General features: G+C 40.3%; 1 protein-coding gene across 1 annotated transcript in view; it reads right to left on the minus strand.

The window, feature by feature from the left end:
* The window catches only part of AGTR1 (angiotensin II receptor type 1), a 99,688-nt gene extending 92,250 nt beyond the window's left edge, over positions 1-7,438 (minus strand). Inside the window, exon 1 of the mRNA XM_040349094.1 lies at positions 7,242-7,438. Within this exon, the coding sequence (XP_040205028.1) occupies positions 7,242-7,361 (120 nt within the window). The 5' untranslated portion in view covers positions 7,362-7,438. The remainder of the gene's footprint in view (positions 1-7,241) is intronic.
* Positions 7,439-12,727: the final 5,289 nt, after the last annotated feature.

Raw genomic sequence — 12,727 nt, forward strand, 5'->3', positions numbered from 1 at the left:
GACGCAATTTTTTTTTGAACTCTGTAATAAATGCATTTTTCTCAGTTAAAACATCTTCTGAAGAAGACCTGGATGGGTCGAAACGCGTCAAGAATTTTGTATTCATCTACATTGTAATACCCAGCAATGTTCTATGATACATAGTGTTTGCACTTTTTTGTACTGAGATTTTAATCATGTACAAGAGTTTATATTTCAACTGGTAAACTGTCCAACCCTTGCGGTTTCTATCAATAAATTATATGTTTTCTACCATTCTTACTGCCATTTTGTTAATTTCTGCTGCCTTGAAAACCCCAATGGGGCAAACCTTCCATTTTTCTTGTTATTATCGGGGTGCGCAGCATCATTCTCTTATCTCCTCCAAGTGTCTTCCTCTTTAATTTAAATCTGTAGATATATTCACTTTACCCTGACTGGGCAAAGTGATAGTGTTTCTTTAACCCACATCACAACACTATGCCTTAAGCCATAGCTTAAAGCGATATTAAACCCAAAACCCAAAATTGTATTTATTGCAGCTTACCAATCAGATGTGGTGGCTGCATTCATTTTCACTTTTATTAGGCTTCTTTCCATCTTTTTTCTAGACTAGAAACTAGGCCAGTTTACGAAATCTGCCTTGTAACAGCCAGATAGAAGTGAGTAAAAAAAAAGGCAAGCTGTTAATAGAAAGTTAATTTTTAGGATGGAACTCCGCTTAAACCTTAGCCCTCCTATTAAACTTCATTGTTAACTCAACCTTTAGGCTTCATAAATACTGGACGTTAAAATAACATTATAAAAACGCCAGTAGCTTTGCAGTGAGTTTTTCAACTTTTTTCAGCTTTATTCAATGTTTTTTTCAATAGTTTTTTAGCCCTTCTTAGCGTTTTTTAGCGTTTTTTGGTTGAATAATTTTTTTCAACGTTTTTGAGCGTTGATCAGAGTTTATTGACGTTTATCAGCGTTTATCAGCGTTAGTGCGTTTTTACAGCTGAAAAACATCTCTCAGAACCCACTAGTTTTTGTTTCTTTTTTACTGCTCAAAAACGCCACTGCCCAAAACTGCTGATAACGGCCTATGTGTGAATGGACACATAGGATAACATGATGGAAAGTTTATTGACTGTAGAAAAAAACGTCTACTGCCAAAAACAGCTTCTGTAAAAACGTCCAAAAACGTCCAGTGTGCATGAGGGCTTAAAATGAACCCTAAATATGAACCTTAATGCCAAACATATCCATTAAACTCAGTTGATCCACTAAATCCTCACACTAACCTTAAAGTGAACCTGTGCCCATATCATGGACAGTAAAGTATTTGTATATTCTAAATGAGCAGTAAAAGCACTTTTATACAAGCTCTCATTTATACGCATTGTTGAGAAATCTAATTCTCAACATTCACAAAACTGTTGAAAGCTTAGCACTTTCCCTATCACTTTTGGTTGTACTAGATGTTAACAATCATATGGTGTTTCTAAGCAGTTGGACACGGATTGAAAGGCGACTCTAAAGTCTTTGGGCCAGAATCGTACTTTTATGCAGGCGTAGCGTATCCTAGTAACGCTACGCCGCCGCAACTTTGAGAGGCAAATGCTGTATTCACAAAGCATTTGCCTCTAAAGTTACGGCGGCGTAGCGTAATTCTCCCGGCGTAAGGGCGCGCAATTCAAGTCTATGTGATGGGGGCGTGTTTTATGTTAATACGTCATGACCCGAAGTAATTGACGTCCGTGGGGGTATCCCAGTGCGCATGCTCGAAATTAAACCGGAACAAGCCAATTCTTACGACGGTGACGTCATTCTATGCAAATCCCTATTCGCGAACGACTTACGCAAACGACGTAACATTTTCAAAATTCAACGCGGGAACGATGGCCATACTTAACATTAACGCCTCATATAGCAGGGGTAACTATACGCCGGAAAAAGCCGAACGCAAACGAAGTAAAAAAATGCGCCAGCCAAGCGTACGTTCGTGGATCGCCTAATCTAGCTAATTTGCATACACAACGCGGAATTCGACAGAAACGCCACCTAGCGGCCAGCGTACGCCTGTCGGATCGAGCCCAGATTCCGTCGTATCTTGTTTTGTGGATACAAAACAGAGATACGATGCGGGAACTTTGAAATTACGGGGCGTATCCATAGATACGTCGGCGTAATTCGTTTGAGGATCTGGCCCTTTGTGTGTGATCAGTGTCGTGCCACACACAGCCCATTCCCCCTACAATTAGAAGCACTCCCTAGGGCACACTTAACCCCTTCAGTGCCCCCTACTGGTTATCCCTTTCACTGCCAGTGTCATTTTTACAGTAATCAGTGCATTTTTATAGCACTGATCGCTGTATAAATGACAATGGTCCCAAAATGGCATCAAAAGTTTTCGATGTGTCTGTCATAATGTCACAGTCACGATAAAAATCGCTGATCGCCGCCATTACTAGTAAAAAAAAATATTAATAAAAATGCGATAAAACAATCCCCTATTTTGTAGACGCTATAACTTTTGCATTTTTTTTACCAAAAATATGTAGAAGAATACGTATCGGCCTAAACTGAGAAAAAAAATGTTGTTATATATATTTTTGGGGATATTTATTACAGCAAAAAGTAAAAAATATAGAATTTTTTTCAAAATTGTCGCACTATTTTTATTTATAGCACAAAAAATAAAAACCGCAGAGGTGATCAAATACCACCAAAGAAAGCTCTATTTGTGGAAAAAAGGACATAAATTTTGTTTGGGAACCACGTTGCACGACCACGCAATTGTCAGTTAAAGCGACGCACTGCCAAATCGCAAAAAGTGCTCTGGTCTTTGGCCAGTCAAATGGTCTGGGCTTAAGTGGTTAAAGGACATTATTTTTTTGTTTTTTAATTTATCTTTTGGGGGTCGAGGTTGGTATCTATCTATCTATCTATCTATCTAATCTCACAAAAGTAAGTACACCCCTTACAATTTTTGTAAATATTTTTTTATACCTTATCATGTGACAACACTGAAAAAATTACACTTTGCTAAAATGTTAATTAGTGAGTGTACAGCTTGTATAACAGTGTAAAATTTCTGTACCCTCAAAATAACTGAACTTACAGCCATTAATTTCTAAACCGCTGGCAACAAAAGTGAGTACACCCCTAAGTGAAAATGTCCAAATTGGGCCCAAAGTGTCAATATTTTGTGTGGCCACCATTATTTTCCAGCACTGCCTTAAACCTCTTGGGCATGGAGTAAACCAGAGCTCCACAGGTTGCCACTGGAGTCCTCTTCCACTCCTCCATGACGACATCACAGAGCTGGTGGATGTTAGAGACCTTGCGCTCCTCCACCTTCTGTTTGAGGATGCCCCACAGATGCTTAATAGGGTTTAGGTCTGGAGACATGCTTGGCCAGTCCATCACCTTTACCCACAGCTTCTTTAGCAAGGCAGTGGCCATCTGGATAGTGTGTTTGGGATTGTTATGTTGGAATACTCAGAAGATAGGGGGTTATGCTCTGCTTCAGTATGTCACAGTACATGTTGGTAGCTCCCCAGTTCCGGCAGCACTCATGCCATCCCTGACCATGACACTCCCACCACCGTGCTTGACTGTAGGCAAGACACACTTGTACTCTTCACCTGGTTGCCGCCCCACATGCTTAACACCTTCTGAACCAAATAAGTTTATCCTGGTCTTATCAGACAATAGGACATGGTTCCAGTAATCCATGTCCTTAGTCTGCTTGTCTTCAGCAAACTGTTTGATTTCTTGTGCATCATCTTTAGAAGAGGCTTCCTTCTAGGATGACAGCCATGCAGAAAAATTTGATGCAGTGTGCGGCGTATGGTCTGAGCAATGTCAGGCTGACCCCCCACCCCTTCAACCTCTGCAACAAAGCTGGCAGTATTCATACATCTATTTCTCAAAGACAACTTCTTGATATTACGCTGAGCATGTGCACTCAACCTCTTTGGTTGACCATAGCGAGGCCTGTTCTGAGTGGAACCTGTCCTGTTAAACCACTGGATGATGTTGGCCACCGTGCTGCAACTCGGTTTCAGGTTCTTGGCAATCTTCTTATAGCCTAGGCCAGTGTTTCTCAACTCCAGTCCTCAAGGCACCCCAACAGGTCATGTTTTCAGGCTTTCCATTACTTTGCACAGGTGATCTCATCAGTTTCACTGCCTTAGTAACTACCACAGCTGTTTCAACTGAGGGAATTCCTGAAAACATGACCTGTTGGTGCGCCTTGAGGACTGGAGTTGAGAAACACTGGCCTAGGCCATCTTCATGTAGAGCAACAATTATTTTTTTCAGGGCCTCAGAGAGTTCTTTGCCATGAGGTTCCATGTTGAACTTCCAGTGACCAGTATGAGAGATTGAGAGTGATGACACCAAATTTAACACACCTGTTTAGCATTCACACCTGAGACCTTGTAACACTAACGAGTCACATGACAGGAGGGAAAATTGCTAATTGGGCCCAATTTGGACATTTTCACTTAGGGGTGTACTCACTTTTGTTGCCAGCAGTTTAGACATTAATGGCTGTGTGTTGAGTTATTTTGAGGGGACAGCAAATTTACACTGTTATACAAGATGTACACTCACTACTTTACATTGTAGCAAAGTGTAATTTCTTCAGTGTTGTCACATGAAACGATATAATAAAATATTTACAAAAAGCTGAGGGCTGTACTCACTTTTGTGAGATACTGTGTCTATCTATCGAGCTGTGATTAGAGGATCTTAACAGGAAGCTGGAAACAACTTCTATACACAATATTCTAAATTACATTACTGTCACCACAGAACAAATTGCACCAATAACAGTTTAATCTGAAGGGGTAAAGGACATCAGATTACTGATTTAACCTACAGATAAGTCAGTGTGAAAACTGTGAGCGAACAATACATGTGCTACAGAAAAAAACTAAAGTAAAATCAAGTAAAGAATAGGACTAATATATGAATATTTATTAAAATAGATTACGCTATTGAAAATCATGCACACATTTGCTATAAATCATTGCAAAAACTGAAGCATGCTTTACATACATTTAAAATATGTCAATAAACAAATATCATAAACTGGTGTGAATTAAAGGGACATTAAAGGTTCTGTTTAAAAAAAAAAAAGAACATGTCATACTTACCTGATCCTTTTCTTGGCTCCTCCCCATGACCAGTGCCCCCAATAGCCAGCCACTTGCTCACTCCCAAGCCCTGCATTATGCATCCATAAGACACATCGAGCCACGGCCCAGCCCCTCTCTCTCCTCATTGGCTCACTGGCTGTGATTGACAGTAGGGGGAACCAATTGCTCCCACTGCTGTTTCAGTCAAAGAGTAGAGGGAGTCCCAGGACAGACAAGGCTCTTGTGCACATCTCTGTGGAGGGGGCTGAATACAGAAAGTCCTTTACCTTCATGCATAGATTGCATGAAGATTAAAAACCTTCAGCATTTTCAACCACTTTAGGAAGGGACTAAAAATAACCTGGTTGGTTATTTTAATCTTAATCAGCTTTAAACTTACTAGTTTCAGTAGGCCATACCTTAAAGTGTATGTAAAGATTTATATATTTATAAATATCTCTTATTTTCTCCCTTTGGTCTGTTAATAAAACCATTAAAATAGTTTTATTATAGCAGTTTGAAATGTGCAAAACAGTAGCTGTTCATCCAGTCAAATATCTTGTGAGCAGATAACTTCTTGTACTCTCTGCCTCTAGACTGTTATCAGTTAGCATTGTGCCCTGCTATCTCTGGGGACTAAAAAATACCTCCCCTTGTTGTTATAGAAAAGAAAAACAGGCGTTATGTAGTCCTAGCACACTCCCTGTGCAAGAGTGACAACACTGCTCAGTATGATTATCACTCTAGAACAGGAAGTGTGTTAATGGCAGGATAATCAGATTCAAATCAAGGAAAAAAGTGTGAAGAAAGAAAACAGAGAACCTGCAATACTATCATTTTCTTGGGTTTAGATGCTCTCTAAAATTATCGTATCACTAGGATAGGTTGGGGATGAACAGATGGGCTGCCATTTACAATGGGACACATTTATAGTTCAAAGGTCAGTCAACATCTATAGGTTCTAATGGGAAACAAGCAATTGGATTGTAACATATTCTATGTATATATAGTAAATCTCTAATGTTTTGCTCACTTTGAATACCCAATACATACCAGCAAAAATATGTATTTTTAAATGTCTCTAACATGTGATTGGGTATTCAATAAGAACACAGGTCCTCCCTGCTTACTAAAATTCAGTTTCCTTTTTGATTTAAATCAGTTTCCAAAGTTAACATTCACTTTGCTAGATCAACAGTCTAAAATTTTAGTAAATCAACCCTAATGACCCTTAATTTTCCCAATTTCCTGTTTTACAGAATGTTATCAAATGAAATCAAAATACATTTTTAAAAATTTGCTAATTCCAAAGCAGGGATAACGTTACAAAGTGGAGTAGAAAATGTTTGGAACCAACTACCAAAGTTAACATGCACGTTGCTGGATCAACAGTCTCTATTTTTAGTAAATCAACCCTAATGTCCCTTAATTTACCCCGTTTACTGTATCGCAGAATGTTATCAAATGATATCAAAATACATTTTCATAAAATGTGACAATTCCAAAGCAGGGATGATGTTACAAAGTGGAGTAGAAAATGTTTGGAACCAACTACCATCTTATCATAGTGAGATAGTTAATGAAAAATAAATCTGTATACTCCTAAACTAAATACAGATCTTTAGATTAGTAAAACAAAAATATTAAAATGACAGATACGGTAGCAATCGTCCCAAGGTGAAAATGTAAATGATAAATTGCTATTGTGAGTTTCTTTCCAATTTACACATATTATGTTAAATAATTCCCCAGTCTCTGTCTATCTTCAGATTACTAATTTGTAATGTAGGAGCACGAGTGCAACAGAGAAAATGTAAAATACAACATACACATGGTAGAAATAAACTATTATGACATAGTAAGTCTCCTGAAACGACATACAATTCATTGGAGAGAAAAGAGAAAGATAGGCTTGCAAAATCATTTAACTCAAATGTAGTTTTACAGTCTCCAAAGAAAACTTAGGAAAGGAAGTCATTGCTTACTTGTTTTATAGCTTAAGAATATCAGGAGACAACCTGTAAGAAATGTCAGTTAAATCTTGACATGCTCTCTTTCTCTGTGTCAAAAATAAGTAAAATTGTGCAAGTAATGTACAAAGATTGATGATCAGGAGATTTGCTTATCCCTTACCTTGGTGCGTAGGATCCAGCACTGAGGTGTCAGTTTACAGGCTGAACTGTACTGAGAGGATGAGCAGACGGAGAAGCATTTGTGCTTTATAAAGAAGTACAGTATTTTTTTTCTGATCATGTACTCACAGCTGTGCAGCAGTTCAGTGCAGCTCTATGCCTTATCCTCCGCATCAGTTGTATGACACACCTCTGCTGATCTCATCTTACAGTGTCTTGGAAAACATGGGATGGACATAGATTTGTAGAAATGAAAATGAAAAATAATTGGGTCTTTAACCACTTGCTTACTGGGCACATAAACCCCCTTCGTGCCCAGGCGAAATTTCAGCTTCCGGCACTGCGTCGCTTAAACTGACATTTGCGTGGTCGTGCGACGTAGCTCCCAAACAAAATTGGCGTCCTTTTTTCCCCACAAATAGAGCTTTCTTTTGGTGGTATTTGATCACCTCTGCGTTTTTTATTTTTTGCGCTATAAACAAAAAAAGAGCGACATAATAAATGCTATAATAAATATCCCAATTTTTTTTCTCAGTTAAGGCCGATACGTATTTTTCGACGTATTTTTGTAAAAAAAAAAAAAAAAAAATCGCAATAAGCGACTGGTTTGCGCAAAAGTTATAGCGCCTACAAAATGGGGAACAGAATTATGATTTTTTATTATTATTTTTTTTTTACTAGTAATGTCGGCGATCTTCGATTTTTATTGGGACTGCGATATTGCGGCGGACGTATCAGACACTTTTGACACAAATTTGGGACCATTCACATTTATACAGCGATCAGTGCTATAAAAATGCACTAATTACTGTATAAATGTGACTGGCAGGGAAGGGGTTAACACTAGGGGGTGAGGAAGGGGTTAAATGTGTATCCTGGGTGTGTTCTAACTGTGTGGGGGGAGGGGGGTGACTGGGGGAGGTGACCAATGCTGTGTCCCTATGTACAAGGGACACAGATCGGTCTCCTCTCCTCTGACAGCACGTGGAGCTCTGTGTTTACACACAGAGCTCCACGTCCCTGCTGTGTTACCGACGATCGCGTGTACCCGGCGGACATCGTGGCCGCCAGGTACACGCATCGGCTCTTTATCGATGCACCGGGACAGTGTTTACCCGCTGCTCGCCCCCCATATGCGCGTGCGGGTAATGCACTTTAAAAGAGGTCCAAAGACGTCCACTTGGCACTTGAGAGCCGCGCCGTTGACGTCTTTTGTCAATAGCGCGGGTCTCAAGTGGTTAAGGAGCATGCACATCTTTTACTTATACAAAATGTCATTTAGTAATATCCAGTTGGGCTCCAGAGCAATTTCTTTTATTTGTTGCATTATTGCATACATGTACAAATTGTCATTTTTGGCAGTAAAATTACTTAAAGGGGTTGTAAAGGTTCTTCTTTTATTTTCTAAATGGGTTCCTCTAAGCTCGTGCATTGTTGGTTTACTTACCTTTTCCTTCCATTTCCCTTCTAAATGTTTTTTTTTCTTTGTTTGAATTTCTCACTTCCTGTTTCTCCTCAGTAAGCTTTCCACCATCATCCGAGCCGTGGAAAGTCATTTAGAACATCTTACTGAAAACCTTACTCAGGAGGAACAGGAAGTGAGAAATCCAGACAAAGAAAACAAAACAAAAAAACATTTAGAAAGGAAATCAAAGGAAAAGGTAAGTGAACCAACAATGCACAAGATTAAAGGAACCCATTTATAAAATAAATAACAAATCTTTACAACCCCTTTAAACTCCCAGAAATGATATATTTTCTGGAAGCAGAGGCCCTGTAGAGTAAAGAGGTGATAGTTGCAAATTTTTTGTCATACGATATTTGCACAGATATTTATTAAATGCAAATTTTCAGGAAAAAATATAATAAAATGAATTTTAGTGCAAAAAACACACCATAGGCCTCGTACACACGACCGAGAAACTCAACGGGCGAAACACATCGTTTGTGAAGCCGTCGAGAAACTCGACAAGCCAGTTTTCTCCTTTCCCGTCAAGGAAATAGAGAACATGCTTTCTTTTTGGCTCGTCGAGTTTCTCGACAGTTTCCTCGACGAAAATGTACACACGACCGGTTTCCTCGGCAAAAAAATATCTCCCAGCAAGTTTCTTGCTGGTTTTTGCCGAGAAACTCGGTTGTGTGTACGAGGCCAGATAATACCCATTTTGGTTAAAATATAAAAGAGGGGGTTGCATTAAGTAAATTAGTACCAAACATTCCATTTCTTAAAATTGCGAAAATCACCATGGGTGACGTTTTAAAAGCCTTTACAGCTCATCAGTTTAGAGTTAACTAGAAGCTCTTGTGCTAGAATTATTGTTCTCGCTCTGACATTTGTGGCAATATGTCACACGTGTGGTTTGTAGAGTTGGGCAAACAGTTCAAGTCGAGCAATAGTTTGGCCCGCACATTGCCTGTTCGCCTGTTCGGTGAATGCCCGAATTTGCAGGGTGCTCGGCAGAATATTCCCCCTGCCTTAGCGCCCCACAATGCACTGCACATGCACATTAAACCCTGATTGGGTAAAGCTTTGCCCAATCAGGGCACAGTAATAAGCTGGTTGTTACATGGCGGGCCAGGAAGTTGGTCGCGGTGTCCATGACAATAGATGAGTCATCAGCTGTCAACGAGGTTCCCTACTGACAGCTAAATGAAAAAGAAAAAGTAAAAAAAAAAAGCCCCCCGCACCAAATCCATACCAGACCCTTAGGTCTGGTATGGATTTTGAGGGAAACTCCCATGCCCATTTTATTTTATAAATGGTGTGGGAGCAAGTGCCAAAGTGGAAAGAAAGAAAATAAATAGTGTTGGGGTCCACCCAAACTATACCAGACCGTTATCTGAGCATGCAGCATGGCAGGCCAGGAAAGGGGAGGAACGAGCAAGTGCACCACTAAACCACACCAGGCCACATGTACTCAACATGGGGGGTGCTTTGGGGCAGCTTGTCCCCATGTTGGCCGGTGGTTGTGGGAGTCTGATGGCAGGGGGCTTATCAGAATCTGGAAGCCCCCTTTGACAAGGGGCCCCTGAAACCAGCCCCCCTATATGAATAAGTAGGGGTACCCCTACTTATTCACCAAAAAAAAGTGTAAAAAAAAATATAAAACCACAGAGACAGTTTTGACAAATCTTTTATTAGAAAAAAACTGTCCCTCAAAGTAAATCTGACGCCTAACATGATGAGCGCTGCCGCCAACCTGAAAATAAAAAAGTTCTTAATTAGCTAAGGGGGCGTAGCCCTTGTGAAGTCATCGACTGGTGCATGCTGGGTCATTGACGTCACAAGGATGCAGTGGTCACCTAGTTATGTAATAGGGTTAGTTATTTGTTATGTAGCTGGCGGTAATGGCAGGCAGCGGAAATGGCAGATGGAGGGAGCCAGTGATGGGTGCAGACCTCTATTTTTTTTTGGGGGGGGGGGGGGGGATTGGCGGCGGTGCTTATCGTGATTGATGCTGGATTTATTCAGGGTACATTATTTTTGTTTTGTTTTTTTTGTTTTTTATAAACAAATTGTCAAAAACTGTACCCCATACTCATTCACATGGGGGGGGTGCAACCTGGAGGCCCTTTTTGAAAGGGGGCTTCCAGATCCCGATAAGCCCCCATGCCTGCAGACCTCCACGACCACTGGCCAGGATTGTGGGGAAGAGGCCCTTGTCCCCATCAACATGGGTACAAGGTGTTTTGGGGGGTGCAGAGCCCTCCTGCCCCAAAGCACCCTCCCATGTTGAGGGCATGTGGCCTGGTATGGTTCAGGAGGTGGGGCGCTCAGTCTCTTTCCTGGTCTGCCAGGCTGCACGCTCAGATGGTGGTGTGCTATGAATTTTGGGGGACTCCCGCTCCATTTTTTTTATTTGGCAAAAATTTCCCCTAAAAAAAATCCATACTGCATGACTTCTTTTTATTTTGGCATGAGGTTCTTCTTAAAATCTGTACCTCACCCAAGGGGCTTGGTATGGATTCAGAGGGACCCCTACGCTGTTTTTTCTATCAATTTGTGTTAAAAACTGATGACATGTGAGAGTTAATTGTGTTCCCATAGAAAGCGAAGAGCCTGGAATTTGCATGTGAACCACATCGCATTGCTCAGAAAATACTCAGGACTCTTTTTAAATTCGCAGTGGATTTGCACTGCCGCTACACCGCAGATGTGAACCGACTCCAAAGAAAACTGGTTTGGTTCCCATGTCATGCAAATCGGATTCAGTCAAAATGCATCCAGATAGCAAATATGTGGATGGAGCCTAAAGCTATGCACAAAGAAACAGCTAAACTCTAGCTTTAACATTTTTTCCATGATACATGTCACCCATGACAGTGACAAGTTCCCCATACTCTTTAACAATCCCTTGCATTATCGCTTTGAAAATGGTCAGAAATGATTATCAAAATTCTGATTTTCAGATTGTTTTTGGACATTGTGGTCACCCTGCAAAATAAACCGCAGAACATTTGCTCATCTCTGACAGGCTGATCCAATAACTTAGCTAACCCCAAAAGCAGAAATGTAACATTTTGCAGCTTACCAGTTGTTGAGTCAGATGGATTCATTAGTTTCCATTGTTTCATTTTTTTTCTTTTATTTTCACCTGGTACTTCTGCCAATAACACACATTCTGTCCTGGGGTGAGAATGCTCACTCCCCTTACTGTATCCATGGAGGCAAAGCCAAATAACTAGCATTTTAATGAAAAATTATAGAGAATCAAGAAATTACAGACAAGATGGCAGCACCCAATGTTGTTATTTTAACACAGCATAACATGAATCTTACACAGGCTGCTAAAGTGGAAATACACCTTTAGCAACTTTTTTTTATAAATGCAGGATGCCTTTGGATGACTTCTATCAATATTGACCTAAACTAACCAACAGTTGTGGATAAGTGGTAACAGATCTCAATCTGCACTTTATCTTTTCCAATTTACCTTGAAGGTTTTAATCATTCCCTACTAGACATGTGCACTGCTGAAAAATGTGTTTGCTTTCGTCTTCGTTTAATTAGTTTTTAGTTTTTCAGGCCATTCGTTTTGACTGCAATTCGTAAATTCATAAATTTGAAAATTCGTAAACTTGAAAATTCAAAAATCCAAAAATAAGAAAGAATAACTAACTAACCAATAATAACTAACTATTAAATTATAGGTATTGGAAATTCCTTTCAAATTTGGATATTGGTGAAAATAAGGAATACAAATTTATCTGAAGTCAAGAAAAGCCCGTAGCTATGGAGCGAAGTGTAATGAGTGAAGGGCGGGCATGACAGGGTTAACTGTAACTGTGTTTACTTGGTCGGGATCATGCTGCATGGTACAGGCAGCAGGAGAGGAGGAATCTTTCCCGGGTCTGGCAGAGCTGAGTTGTTACTAACAGCAGGATTGGCCGAGAGAGGTGGGGGGAGATATGGGAGGTCATAAAAGGGGGGAGGAGCCCACCCTCGTGACCACACGGAGAGGAGAAGTCCCCGCCCACCCTCCCCTA

This window comes from Rana temporaria, chromosome 4, assembly GCF_905171775.1.
Source record: "Rana temporaria chromosome 4, aRanTem1.1, whole genome shotgun sequence".
Classification (NCBI taxonomy): domain Eukaryota; kingdom Metazoa; phylum Chordata; class Amphibia; order Anura; family Ranidae; genus Rana; species Rana temporaria.